General features: G+C 27.8%; 1 protein-coding gene across 1 annotated transcript; it reads right to left on the bottom strand.

Annotated features, from left to right (window-relative positions):
• Positions 1–1,067: 1,067 nt before the first annotated feature.
• Positions 1,068–15,582, bottom strand: LOC126901834 (protein glass-like). The gene is made up of 5 exons (XM_050678655.1): positions 15,124–15,582; positions 12,521–12,749; positions 6,534–6,666; positions 4,180–4,386; positions 1,068–4,032 (listed from the first exon to the last, which is right to left on the bottom strand). The coding sequence occupies exons 2-5, from the start codon at positions 12,697–12,699 to the stop codon at positions 3,289–3,291; spliced, it is 1,263 nt and encodes a 420-aa protein (XP_050534612.1). The 5' UTR covers positions 12,700–12,749; positions 15,124–15,582; the 3' UTR covers positions 1,068–3,288.
• Positions 15,583–15,952: the final 370 nt, after the last annotated feature.

The following is a 15,952-nucleotide window of genomic DNA, read 5'->3' as shown; positions in this document are numbered from 1 at the left end:
TAACATTTTTCATTATCATGGAAAATCAATATATTAAAACATTTAATTCTGGAACGTTTATGTTATTAGGTCTGTTGTATTTGTTATACATGTCCATGGTGATTGAAAATTTTGATAAATTTAGTCAAATAAACCATGTATAATTATTTTGCATTTATAAAAGAAAATACATGGTCAATACGATTTTAATTAATTACCTGCACTATAATGTAATGAAATCAGGCTATACTGTCTTTGGCGTCCTAGTTCAATCATATATTAGGCACCCTTATTTAATATTTTCTAAAAAAATACGTTTTATGCGATATGTAAATGTATTCATATTTTTTCGACGTCCTTAGACATTTGTTCCCTCCTTAACACGTACCTGAGTGAATTTCTATTTCGAACATTTTAATTTTAAAAAAGAAGTTAATTTATTATTGCTGTTTAGTTGCTTATGTATGTCGATTAATAACTACTAACATACACATTAAGCCTAGATACTACTCAATGTTTTCAGGACCGTATTAAGACTTATAAGGGCCCCGAGGTGGTACTTCTAGATAATACTATGAAAAATAGTACTTCCTTAAAGTGATGAGCAAAGAAAATCTATCACTAATTATAATTATGATAGTAAAATTTGAGATGGACCTCGGGGCGTTTGCTCGCCCCTCCCCTTTAATCATTTATCTAAATCAAATACTATATATCAGTATAAGTAAGATGGCATTACTGTAAAAACAATTTCCACTCGGTACTGTTTTACTAGGAGAAAAAATTTATATAAGACAGTTTTTGTACGAAGGCGTTTAAGTTGTTATCGACCAGTCATTTTCTTGATTAGATTTTTATAAGCTAGTAAAATATATATGCTGCCATTTAAAAAAATTAAGTTGACACTCCTTATGACATAAAGGTTAAATATAAAAAATATTTTATAACATAAAATGAAGATACATATGTAACTAACAAAAGAAAAACACTGACTTAAGTAATGTTATTTTCGTAAAAAGAGTAATTAAAAAAATTCTTGTAATTCAATTGTTCATATGTATATATATATATCTATTTATTATACTTACATTTAATAATTCTAAGATTCCATTTTACATTAAAAATATTGACTAGATTGAGAATACACATTTCACATAAACAATAAAATGAACAAAATGTAAGTATTTAGGTTGTTTACAGAAATACATTGAAAAAAAATGCAACAATAATTTTAGAAAGAGTTGAGTTCATTTTCTTAGTATTAATAACACATTAAAATGTGTACTATTTAAAAGTCTTAAAATTATAACACAGTGTGCCTATTTTCAACAATTCATTCGGTATTGCACAAAATAAATATATGTATATAAACAGATTTATTGTTAACTTATATCGATAGTTTTTTATTCATTAAATCAAACATTTCATTAGGAAAAAAATTAAAACCAGCTGTTTAAGAACAATATTAATGTTGATTCATTTTAAGTGAAGGTAAATTGTAACATCGGCATAACTACAATTGTGTGTAGAGAGTATTATTATCTGTAACTTAACTTTAAAAACCTCCAAGTATTCACTGTGATTTACGAAACAGTTTTAACAGAAATATCTAAAAATATTATCAAGAAGGAATTTTTCTTATATCATTTCATAATGTTCTTCTTAAACATAAAGACGACATCGACCCAAAGTATTTCATTTTTTAAATGTTTTTAGTAAATTAAAAAGATTTTTTTGTTCATAAACTTAATTTGGAAATTAATTACTAAAAAATTAGTGATGTGCTCGAGATTTAAGCTTTAGTTGTGCCACTGAATTGTAAATAATATATTATATATATATATTGATTATATTTATATGGCGTACACAGGATTAATAATAATAATCGAGTTTAACAGGTAAATTTCTGTTTTTTTCTCATCATTTGAAAATATACATATAACAACAAAAAAATATCATAATGAAACATCGCATATATTCAAGGGGTTGCTGTTGACACTCCCCTAAATACGCCACTATAAATTTGTTAACAAAAAAGGAACAAAATGCGTTTTATTTTTAAAAATATGTGCATATATACATAATTATAATTATAATAGTGAAAAATGTGTTTTATATGTGCAGTGCTTAGTGGTGTCAGTCATTGATTATAAGAAAAATACAATTTTCTTATGTGAAATTTAAAACTCTTATTTGAATTATCTTTGTGATGTATATGAATTACACTCCGATATTTTAGTGCATAGTAATTATTGAAATACTAAGGTAAGTTATTTTAAAGTATTATTTTAACAGAAATATAGAATGTTTATGTATTTACAACTCAATTTCCAACAAGTAAAATGAATTTGTCATAAATAGAGTAAACAATTTATTATATGATTTTTCGACTGTAATATTAAACCCTTATTATTAAAATTGTATTGTAAACAAAGTTTATATACTTTTAATAGACTGATCAGACTTGTTTTTACTAAATTTTGATTCATTCAATTTATTACTTGTATTTTAGTTGACTATCGATAAGTAAACAGTAGTTACTTTTATTTAAGCGCTATTATTTAACAATAACTTCGAGAGCTTTACCTTAATATATAAACAAGATATACTAGTGCTGAAACATCTTGATGTGATAACGACTAAGCAAAAATGAAATAGTTTAATTATGAAATTTTACATATAAGTTCACTAAAGTACTAAAAAATTATACTCAAATGAGAGTAAGAGATCTTTATCTCTTATCAAATTTTATTTTTCAGTGGTAAATTAAAAAAAACATTACTAAGACGCATTAGACATAATCTGTGCGTGGATAGATGCCGACAAAGTTGTTTAATATTTAAAAGATAAGATGTACATTTTTTAAAATTTAATGAACATATTCGATATTTACTTTTTTTTTCTTATTTTTCACCATAACAATTTTAATGTTGAAAAATCATTATTAATCATTACTTTTTCAGTCAACAAACGTTAGACTACTGAATTAGTAAATTAGTGATTAGCCGTTACACAAAAATTATAATGAGAATGTTACTTTAAGTATATCGTGAGTTCTTATAATTACTACTGAACATATAACACTAAAATGTACGTCGACAGTTTTCATATGAGCAATTATAATTATGATCATAATTGTTTAGATGTTAATAGGTTTTTTCAATAACCTAAATTTGTAACGTTTTCAATTTTTTTAATTTGTTCAGTTTTGATATTATCCGTAGAATACCAAAAATAATTAAGGTTATTGTGGTGGTGCATAGGTAACGCTTCGTTGTACTGACGATGGTGACCGGCAGTCCGCCACCGTCATACGGGCAAAAGTATGTCGGCGCCATTCATACCGCTGTGGACCCGCATGTGCCTATTCAAGTTTCCAGACTGCGAAAACCGCAACAAGCACAACTTGCATTGGTACGGTTTTTCACCGGAGTGTATCCTCAGGTGTTTGGTCAACGTTGATGAGTCGCTGAACGCTTTCTTGCACAGTCGGCAACGGTACGGCCGTTCGCCCGAATGAGTGCGCATGTGAGTGGTGACCGATGAAGACTGCGAGAACCGGCGATCACAAATTTGACATCGGAACGGCTTTTCACCGGAATGTGTGCGGACGTGCGCCGTTAGGTTGGCCGCTTGGCTAAACGATTTATTGCAGTCATCGCACCGGTACGGTTTTTCCCCGGAGTGCGTTCGCAAGTGTGTCTTCAACGTGCTAGGTCGCGCATACGTTTTACCACATATTCGACACAAATTCGGTCGACATCCTTCTTCTCCCGATATCGAACCGCCTCCCGCAATAGTACCGCATTCGCCAGTTCCGAGTGACATGACCAGTTCTGTGGGCTTCCTTTCCTTGCAATCGATCATGTCGTCGATGTTGCACGCGTATGGCGGCGGTGGAAGATCTTGGTGTCGGAAATCGGCCGTAAAAGAATATGCAGCTCCGGCAGGATAATTAGAGCTCATCGGCACCAAAGGGCTGAGTAACCCTTGGTGATGTGTTTGACCGTGGAAGTGAACAGGCGAAGGTGAAGTCGGTAGTGCCCAACCCATCTGTAATTAAACAATTAGTTTTTGAGAAATTATTTGTAATTGTATTTTATTTATTTCAAACTAATCCCGCTAATTTTCTTTAGCCTTAGGTTTTTTGAAATGATTGTCTGCTCAAGAAAATTAAAACTACTTCACGAGTCTACTTACTGATTGACAACCAAATTGGGCGTCGCCATGTATAGGAGGGTATCCGTGCATTGTCATATTCATGCTTACGTTGACGCTCATACTTTGATATTGTTGCTGAGGAAGTTGTTCTTGTAGTTGTTGATGACTTCCCAATGTTGTCCAACAGCCCTGATCGCCGTAAGGAGATACTGTACTATCATAGTCGACAAGAGGAGGAGAATCGTCCTATAATAATAGATAGACAAGTGTTTGGAATGAGGAAATATTAAAGGAGTGTTATTATAAAATGCAAATGCGAAATAGTCACATTGTCTTTACATAATTAAATTTTTATTGGAATATTTTATATTTATTTATTATTTTATTGAAAACGAATTTTAATGTGTAATCAGTATTTAATCAAGAAACTGATAAATATTTACTTTGCATCTAAATTATTTCTTTAAAAATTTCACTTGTTTTTATCAGTAAGATCATATCTTAATCAGATCATAAATACTAACAAGTAAAATAAATTGCTACTATGATTATGAATATTAATTAAGTCTAATTACTGTACTATATTGTAACATTATAGTATTACTATTAAGTAGTACTAATAAAATGTTTTTGGTTTATAGTGTGTAAAAAATGCTTAATGATTATTGAACATTTAATAATTGTTAACAATTACTCTAAAGTTAAACTTTATTTAAACTTAAACATTTTTCTTATCAACAAATCTATTATGTTTAGTTTATATTGTTTTAATTTTTTTTGAAATATATAATATTTGTACATGCTTTTTTATAATTATTAGATAATTGAAACGAGATCTAGCTATAAAATATTTTGATGCAATAAGTTTTATAAAATAGATAATTACAGTAGTGGGGCGTGGGTATTATTTATGAAAATACTCAACTTTTTTTTATTCTATTGATTGATTATACTTAAGAGGATGATAAGGACCAAACCCCTTCTCCATACGAAAAATATCACGTGTTATAAATTTAGATGGGATAATAACAATTTCTTTAAATATACTTCCTTTACTTAAAAATCATCATTATAATCAGGTGTTATGTAAATGTAAACACTTATGTTTTATTTTTTGCTCTAAAACTGAGTAAAAAATGGTCATAAAAGTTTTTATGGTGGGTTTTTAGTCGAAATTTATTTTAAGCCTATCCTCATTTTTAAATACGCCCATGCTTATGTTAAATATGGAGTAGGCTTATTGTTTTTTAATTGATGATGAGTAAAATAATAAAATTAACTCTAGTTATTTTTCTAACAAAAAATGATTAAATTAATAATCTCTAATTTAAAATACACCGCACCGATTAACAAATAATAAATAGCAGTCAGGAAATCCCTTATAAAACACCATAACCGATGTAACCAGTTCTTCAAATTCAATATTTACCGCTTATCTATTAGCATTGAGACTGACGTTCAAACGTTTCCCGACCAAATGAAAATTATACAACGTATCATAACATTGCTATCGGTCATCCTTTTTTATCGCTTATTCCAAAAATAGATTAGATTGCCAATACATTAATTTTTGTATATAGTAAGCAAATATGTAACAGTGAAAAAAACATTTTAGAAATTAAATGTACAAATATATAGTACGAATAATTATAAATATACCTAAAAAAACTTTTTAATATGCATAATTATTGGGAATGCGACGTCTCAAAGTTTACTCTGTCGTACTGTCACTGAGTAATTATAAAGTTGAACCTATAGGTGCAATTTGACCATGTTATGGGTATTTCACTTAAATTCTCCCCTCCATTGATTAAATACAAACAGGTAGACCACACCATAGGAACTTTCGGCAACGCAGTTTTGGACCCCAATAAGGCCAACTACTAGATCGTGTTCATGTTGCGAATTTTGATTGGCCTATAGTTTTTTTCAACCAATAAAACAGCTATTTGGAAAATAGCCTTATACAAACGTTATCCAACAGATACTTACACCCAAGTAAAGTGGGTTATCTATTTGTATTTAATTAACACCTGATCCTTAAAAATATTTCCATATAATTTTTATAATTCTTTGGGGAATTGCGGTATTATTAGAGGGTTTAAGACCCTTTGAGATCCACTTAGTTCGCGCCTATGGCCGAGCTCGAATTAAAACTCGTCTAAAGTTATTTTTTCAACAATTGAACCAATTATTTTGACGTTTAAATTTTGTCACAAAATGTTTGAATTTCTTTTTGTCAATTAATTTATTTAAATGTGAATAATTTACTCTAATAATTAAATATTGAAAAATTAAAAATGATTCACAATTAATAACTAAATTTTTAGTAGCTAGTTGTACAATTAATAACAATTTAATAACTAAAAACAAATAAAATAAAAATATCTTACGTTGTTGGTCGATAAAGTGTATCCTTGGTCTGGTTGCTGTTGAAGATGGTGTTGTTCGGCAGAAGATTGAGGAGTTGCTACAGTGTGTTTTAGAGACAGTAGTTCATCTGCCATATTATCACCGCACTGCTTACTGTAAAAAGTATTATTATTGACGTATAAATATTTAATATTATTACTTTATTATTGTAATATTATTACATATTATCAAAATTGGCGATGTTTGATATAATTCAATATAGTTTATTATTTTTTACCTAGATATGCTAACAACTTATATAAAATTTGACAAATACTAAATATAAATGCTATAAATAAAGTAACATACAACGTAACTCTTATGGAAGATCAATACTTTGAAGCCCTTTATCTTAACATGACTTTTTTAAAGGTACCGCTCTTACACTCACAGTGTATTTGTCAGTTAAACTAAAAATTATATTTTTATTGTTTGCATAAACAATGAATGAAAAATTTACTACCAAGCTGAGAATTTAAAAAAATATGCATATTTTTTTGTTTTATTCTTAAACTACACAGAGCTACAGCTATTTTACTATTTAAAATATAGCTTCAAATTTAAACAATTAAATTATTATAAAAAATGAACAATTTTTTTAAAACTATTTTTGAATAATTTAAAAATAATTGTACATAATTTGGTGCTTATTTGTCAAATTTAGCGGTTTTTGTAGACCTTTAATTTGATTTTGATTGATATTTTTCGAAAAAAAGTTAACATTTCCACTGCAATTCTTTGTAAATTTAAAACCATTGTGTTTAAATTTTAAAACACCTCGTTTTAAAATTTAAACACATTGTAAACTTACGATGTACTCCTGAAATTTGTTTGTACATTTTATTTAAATTTACCTGTTAAAATAATACACCATATTTGTGTTGATTATACTTGAAACAATAATTCTAAAACATTTATTTCCAAAAAATATCCAAATAACATTGCACGACTAAAATTTTATTTTAATAAGGAATGAGTACTACTGAAAATTACTGTCATGAATTTATTCGAAAATAAATAACTTCTATTACTCGTTTATGATGTACAGAAACAACTATTAATGAATTATGAACCATGTTTAATGGTGTTGTCATTACAACTAACATAAATAGGTTCATTGTCAGATATCTGTTATAATTTTATTATAAATAAAATAAACATCTCGAAATAACTCTGGAAGCTCCAGATTTTATATTGTATTTAATAGTTGCCGATTTTCAACAGAATTATCAAGAGTTCATATTGAACTACCTAAAATAACAAAGAGATAAAATTTACCTCCAAAAAAATTTAAAAATCTCGTAATAAACGTAGTGTAATAAATAAAAAATATAATTTTGTATAAATATTTAAGTGTGTTACTTTAATTTAAACTTGTTTCTAGAGAGCAATTTTAAATGCAAATCTGACCAAATCGCTATTTAATTTTCGAAGGTACAATGATTATTTAAAAATATATTTTATTTAAATGTCAAGAAATTGTTATAACTGCACAAATATATGGTATTTTCTTAAAAATTAAATTAGTTTGTATAAAAAAAATCACTGCTACTAGATTTTAATGCACTTTAGTAAGCTAATTATATCAAATTGATTAATTAAAATATTATTTAAATTATGAGTATAATGATATGATATGTTGGTTATGCCAGTTACTGTTTATGTATTGTTTTCTTCTATTAAAACTCACATAAGATCATTTTTTAAATTAACATTTTTATATTTAATTTATCTTAAACCTTAACATACTGGTATCTGATGATACAAAGGGCGATCCGTTTATATATCATTTAATTACTCGTATAATATATAGAATATTAAAAAAAAAAAAAATTGGTTTTTATTAGATACATATATTTATTGATTCATCAGTTTTAATTACTTTTTTGCATTATCATATCATAATTTATAGGAATTTTAACTTAATTTTTAACATACATATCCAACTAGTTTATAAAATAGGAAATGATCTATTTAACAAAATGATCGGTCGAACTTGTGGACTAGTATTTAAGTATTCTGAGGTACTAATTATTACTACAATATCATTCTTTTAAAATTATAAATTAAATATTATTGCCATCTTAGACTATGGCCAAAGCATAATATTTTTTCTAGCTTCGATATGAAGTTGAGGTGATATTAACTCCTGGATAATCTGGCTGGATCCCGGGCGAACTGTGCGCACAGCGTTGTCACTGCCTAGATCCAACAGGAGTGGAGCGGACTGAGCCTTGTCCTGTACAAGACCGAAGCGGTCATGTTCACGGGCAGGTACAAGTTCATTCCTCTACGGTTCGCTGTGCTGGAAATGCCGCTTAGGAACTCCATGACTTATCTGGGCCTGGTCGTAGACAAACATCTAATGTTCGGGACGACATTACTTGTGTGGTCCAACGGTCCCAAAAAGTCATTAACAGGCTGGCGGGCCGAGGGAGATGGACTTTTAGTCAGCGTTTTCCTACTGTACGGGTCCCCGATTTGGGCGGTAAAAAAAAAGGATTCATTACATTGAAAAAAAATTGTTTGTTTAGAAATTGTGTTTTAATGTGTTTCAGTTGTTTAAAAGACTGCCACATTATCATGTCGTACAATGTTATTAACATGTATCATTTATCAGTTTACGACTCTATAAAGTTGGCGTCTTTTGAAAAGAAAATTTAACTTTATTTGTATAGCTCTAAAACTTTAAACAGTTCTTTGAAAACTGAATAATTTAAACAAAATTTTTTTTTCAATTAAATAAATTTAATGGCTAAAAAAGATTGGAGTTGTCATATGAAAATCGAAAGTTGATACAAGTTTAGTGTATAAGGAATGGTAACAGAGAATTAATTTTTCATGTATAGCATCTCAACAAAGAATAATTATTAAAAAAAATAAATAAAACTATTAACTTTAAAGTTTTCATGAAATATAATTGAGAAATCTCCATGTATATTAAAAAGTTTATAACTCAATGAGTACTTGTCCTAAAATTACTATAGATCCAAAAATATTTTTGTAAGAATTTTGCTAAAAAATGGTTATTTTAAAATGTTGAAAAAAAAAAATAAAAAATTTCACTTTAATTTTTTTTTTATTTATTGTCAATAATGAATATAGATATTAAAAAATTAGAAATACTTAAAAAAGTTACAATTATTGACACCTTTACAATAAGCATAGATTGTGATAGGGAATGATGAATAATAATCTAGTTCATAAGAATTACAACTTGAGTAATTTATCAAACCTTATTACAATATAATACTACGAAATATTAATACTATAACAATGCAAAAGTACTATACAATACATAATTAAACGAACACATAATAATATTATTAAAATTTAAAGATATTGAAAATATTTTGATTTCATTTTGTTTAAAGATAAAACATGACTTATACTAATAATTAATTTTCTGCATAATTAGTTTCAACATAAATAAAAATTTTTTTTGACTAAAGACAATTTTACATTAAATTGTATTTAGATTAGATAAATGTAAGCTCTTATATAATAATCGTTTTGTTTAGTATAGCTGTTGATGTCCATTTTAAATTATTGGATTAAAAAAAATTTTAAATGAAGTTCATTTAAATTAAAAATAAAAAAAAACCATTATAAAGATGAACAATAGAATAACATTATTTTATTGTATTTATAATAACTTCTAATTTACACATTTCATTCCATACTACATTTGCATAGGATATTTAATGACCCTGCTAAAGTATTACACACCATTTCATTTTAAAATATAAACTCTGTATTAATGAAGGAATATATTTAAAATGTTTATCACTTTTAAGATTTTCTTCAATTATAACATTCAAATATCTTAAGTCAGATGTTTTATGAATAAGAAAACAGTTATTATAATTTGTAGTGTCACAAATCAGTGATAAATATTTATTAGTGGAAAATAAAAAAAAAATTTCTCTGACCGGAGTATAAGAAGGCAATATTTATTAAAAAAATTTTTTAACAAAATGATAATTGGATGAAAAGTTTTAAGTATTGTTAGTTAAATCTGAAACACACTAAATATGATTATACGTGTAAAAAATTTAAAAGGAATTTACTATAAATGGAAATTGATAAAAGTTTGATTGGTTCTAGATTTTGTAGTAATGACATTCGAATTTGTATTAAACTTCATTATTAGACATAAACATGGTTTATTTTAGTATAAATTTTAATTACAATATCTATTTATAAGTCATAGTAGTCAAATCATAAGCATTCATTTCGTATAAATAGAACACTAAACTGTAATTTTAACTTATAACTATGCACTTGAATTCACAACTAAACAATACATCCAAATATACATTATGCGAAAAATGTCATTCACAATTGAGAATTCTGTTAGCGGAAGACCCGGAAATTTTCTAGTCGTCTGTTAATTGTTATTAACGCGGTCGTGAAGTTTTGTTGTTTAATTATTATTTAATGGAAAATCAAATGAAAATATTATTGTTAAGATATTATTTATTAAAAATTATAAAATACTTTAAATAAAAGAACCAATAAAATTATAATTGTTACAATAGAGAGTGGGACCAAGTCTAAAATCCAACATTTGGCCACGCCTTGACGCGCCTTTTGTAATCAATGATAGTTTAGTCGTCTTAAAAAATAGTTTGAATTAAATAACACATATGATTTCTCGTCATGTTTGTGATTTCATTTAAATCTTTAAACGTGAAAAAGTATAAAAATATTTTCAAATTGTATAAATGGGTTAAGTAATGCAAATCAATTTTAATGATTTTCAGTTAAAATACCATAGGGAATAGTTGTTTTCCTCTAATATATATAATATGTAGTTTTACTATTGAGACTATAAAAAAAATTGACTTTAATATAAAAGACAACAAAACATTTATTTGTACTCAATATATTTCATACATTTTTCGCAATCAAATTATTTTGATTAAAGTGTATGAATAAAAAAGCATGTCCAAAGAATGCGAGAACAAGGGAGTGATATAAACTACGACCTTTAAAATTAATAAAGAGGCTGAAACTCTATTATGACTTTTATAAAGTAATAGTTTTTAAAATAGCATTTATAAACGCATAATTAAAAATATATTAACATAATTGTGTTGGGATAATGGAAATATTTTTATATTTAAAATTATATGTAGCAGATACAGTTGGCATTTTGATTGCGAAGCCATGGAAAATATTATAACACCCAAAATCCAAATCAAATTAACAAACCTTTTATAGTGTTTTTATTTGCACGAGGCCTAAGCAAGTGCCCGGCCGCACTTTTTTTACTCTGGTTTTAATTGCAGATGCAAATTAAAATGTATTTATATTAATTTATATTGCTAGATTACATTAGGTAATTATTTATGTGACAATATTACGTTTTTTTTAAATAGGATACTAACAAAAGTTAAATGAAAAATGAAAAGGTGTCCATTCGTAAAAGTTAAACTCACCTAATTGACAGATTAATTTTACTGGAAAGTTATCCATGTTATTCTGGAGATGATATTAACATAATAATTTTTAGTTAACTATTAAACCTCCTATTAATTTGTGGATTAAATTTACAATGGTAAAGAACAATGTTACTCCACCGTGAGTAATTTCCAAAAAATAAAAATTAGATATTTAAGATATTAAACTGTGGAAAATGTTCACAAAAATATTTGTGGTAGTTTAAATCAAAGTTTTCATAACTTTGAGTAAAACTAAAATTAATGAGAAACTTTCTTTTTATAATTATTGAGATTTTATATTCATAGAGCTTTTAAAGCAAATAGGCTACATCAAGTTTAATTTTAGACTAACAGTGGATGATAAAGGATATCATTGGAATCAATTAAATTAAATCATTAATTTTATATTTGTAAGGCTTTACATTTTTTATGGACCCTTATAGTTATAATTTTTATACAAGAAATTTCATTTCGTAAACATTAAACAAATTAAAACTAACATGAATTTAATTTATAATTACCCGTAAGATCCACTGACTGAGACGATCGTGGGTTGTGGAAACTGTAGATCATTCGGTTGTTCCAACCCTGGCGTACAGCAAGTATCTGTGCAGAATTGCGTTGGTCCATGAAGCATACCTGCAGCCACCAGTAGCGTTGGATCGCCCAAGAGATCTTCTCCACCTGCGCACCAATCCATCGAACCCTTAACTGACGACCACTCAACCCCCGGCCATACCGTTTCCTCCCCTGTAATAATGTAGAATATATAAATATATAAAAACATAAATTAGTTCAATATTAAATATTTTGTTGCGCATGGTCTATTGAGAACAACATAACACAATTTCTTTTTTTTGATTTTTTAAATGTAAATAAAAATTAACTAAATTTAAATCTAGGAAAGTTTCATTGATGTAGCTCCAACAGTGTATGCTAGAAAGCATTTGCGGGTTTACAGGCGGAGGGGTATCCAGGAAGATATTTTAACATTATATATAATATATGGGTTAAGCAAGTTTTTAAAAAAACATTCTTGTAGAAAAAAATTCAAGGTAGTTGAAAATCTTGTTTGACTCTTTACCAAATAAAATAATATCAATTATACCTTTGCTAATTATTTGAATCGGTAAAAGTTCAATCATTTTTGCTATGGAACTTTTTTTTATTAAGTGTTGTAACTTTAATTTATTAAGCTCATTATTATTATTTTATAATTATTAAAATATGTAATTATACAATAACTTAATGATTTAATAGACTTTTATTTTCAGGTAGAATACATTTAGTCACTATATTTTTAATTTAAATTTATTCAAATTCAATTTTCATATGATATATTTATATTTTACCTTTTTATTAACGCATTGCTTGTGCTATTTCGATGTTATAAAAATAACAATGTTGCAATGAAAATTGTGTTGGTAAAAGCAAATAAATCAAAGAGGTCTATAGGAAAAAAAAAGTTGTATTCTTTTTATATACACACACAGAGGGTAATATATAGAGAAAAAAATAAATTTAAAAAGGAGCGTGCGTTTATTTCGGAAAATAGTCTGGGGTGGGCGGGAAACAGCAGTTGTCCCTGAGGTTTGCCGTTGGCCAGTCGAAAAGTGGTTGTTTGACCGTCGTTATGGCAACAACAGTGTATAAGGGACCGTCGAGAACCATTGTTATTGGACCGGCTGGGGTGGTTGTGTGGCTTCTTTCATTGGTTAACAACCACTTCTACGCGAGTATTTCCCCGGAAAAACGGTTCTCTGTAATCGCACACTCAAAGTGTCCTTCTATTATCAGATACCACACCAGTTTTATCATAAACATGTAGTTTGAAAGCATTAAGAAGCGAAGGGTGGAGTGAAAAATCGCCCGTCTTTCTTTTTTTTATTTTCTTGTAGGAAACACATCAAAGAAGAACATCAACATAATAATTCTTAAATATTTTTAAGTGCGTTTCGGAGAAATGAACTTTTTGTAGTTACTTCAAAACAGACACGAATTCAGAAAAATGTTTAGGATGTGTTATATTAACTACCACATGAAAGTAAATTATTATTTTTGTGGAAGCATTTTTACTGCGACATCCCTTTCATTGGAATTAACTTCAAGCACAATTTCAGATTTTGTTGACCATTTAATTGATCTAAATTGTTCACAACATTTGCACTTTGTTGATTCACGTAGTTGCTGTGTAAAATAGGTTTCATGTAGAGACAGCGAAAATTAATATCTCTTATAACTGTTTATTCGTTTATCTGAAGCCTCTCGATTTGTTTTCAAAATTTTATCTAGAAGTTGACCGATGAAATTAAGGAGAAGCAAGTTTACTAAATAGTCAATAATACTTACTACATATCATATGAAATTATAGTTATAAATAAATAAGTGTTATGCGAATAGATAGTTGTTAGAACTTATTCCTATGTAAGGTTATACAAAAAAACTTTAATAAAGTATTTGATCAAAACCAATTGATATTTATTGATACAATAATTAAACTTTAGTAGTAATCCGTAATTAGAACATTTTTAGAAAAGTGTAATATTAATTTTTAATACAAATGATCATTATGTGAAATTTTCTATAAAACATTTTAAAGTGATAATTGCAGTATAAAAATAATTAAAATAATAAATTAAAAAAGGAAATCAAATATTAAATTTACCAGATTTGTAATTATTTATAAAATGAAATTTTTAAAAATCATATTAATTTATTGGTCTATTTATTGTTCTCTTGTATTAAATATCAAAAGTGCATTATTATTTTTGAAATAATGAAAAAAGTTCTCTTAATAACGTATTTAAATTAACTTTAAAAATATATGACCAACATAATATATAAATTTATAAATATTATTAAAAATCTTGTATCCTTATACACTTAAAAATATATTTGTAATACTTAAAACAATTCAAACATTTTTTTACTAAAATGTTCTATTTGTGTACTGAATATTTAAACTAATCATTCATTAAAAATTATTTTTGTAATGATGAAAAACCTATGACGTCGAATCAATATATTCTTAAAAATATCTCAGCTTTGGTACATTATTATTATTTCGATCATAACTTTCAGCAAAAGTAAAGACTTAAACGTATCGAATAATTAAAAATTTTACCTGCGGAGGCGGAGACCGGGTCCAGTTGTGCGGACTGCAACAGATCGTCGTCTTGTGTGGACGTTTTTGGTGTCAAGTCATTCTTGGTTATCCAAATCCAAAACCAATAACAAATGTTAAAACGTTATCCATTCGGTGGGTACCTCCAAAGGCCTTCGAAGTTCATGGGGACCTTATTACCGAAAGCTGCAGCATAGATAAATTGTATTGTGCATCGTTTTTGGAGAAATTCACTATTAAGTTTTTTGCACGTGTATAATCTTTTACGTTAAATACTACTCATGTGTTCGTCCGAATGCGATTTACTGTTTTTATTGTATAGTAAGTACAGTTTAAAAGAAAATTAAAAAGTAACGCTCGACGGCAATGAAAAAATAAAGTGCTACCAGTAGACCTCTGGTGTGTTAACGAGACACTGGCTTTGACTTCACTGACGATGACGACCCTCGACACGATAGCGATTAATGCCATGTGATGGGGGTTGACCACAGAAGGGACGCCGCAACTTGTCCTCCCGTACCGTCGCTTACGTCACCTATGGCTGGTGTCCACTTCTCTCTTTGAAGTGCGCTTTTTTTTGTAAACCAAACGCTTGTCGCTGTCGTGCACGCAAACAAACGGCTCACTAGTAAACCGCAACTGAAGTTAATCATGACACCGACCAATGATACATAAGTATATACACGTTTTTCGTTCACTTAGCGACTTTAATTTTTGTAGCATGGAATGTATTTAAAAATATGCACTTTTTGTNTAGCATGGAATGTATTTAAAAATATGCATTTTTTGCAAGAACATGATATTTGATTTATGTCACGAGTCTACCACG

The sequence above is a fragment of the Daktulosphaira vitifoliae genome, unplaced genomic scaffold (assembly GCF_025091365.1).
Source record: "Daktulosphaira vitifoliae isolate Bord-2020 unplaced genomic scaffold, ASM2509136v1 Scaffold_3, whole genome shotgun sequence".
NCBI lineage: Eukaryota > Metazoa > Arthropoda > Insecta > Hemiptera > Phylloxeridae > Daktulosphaira > Daktulosphaira vitifoliae.
This window is presented reverse-complemented; position numbering and strand designations above follow the sequence as displayed.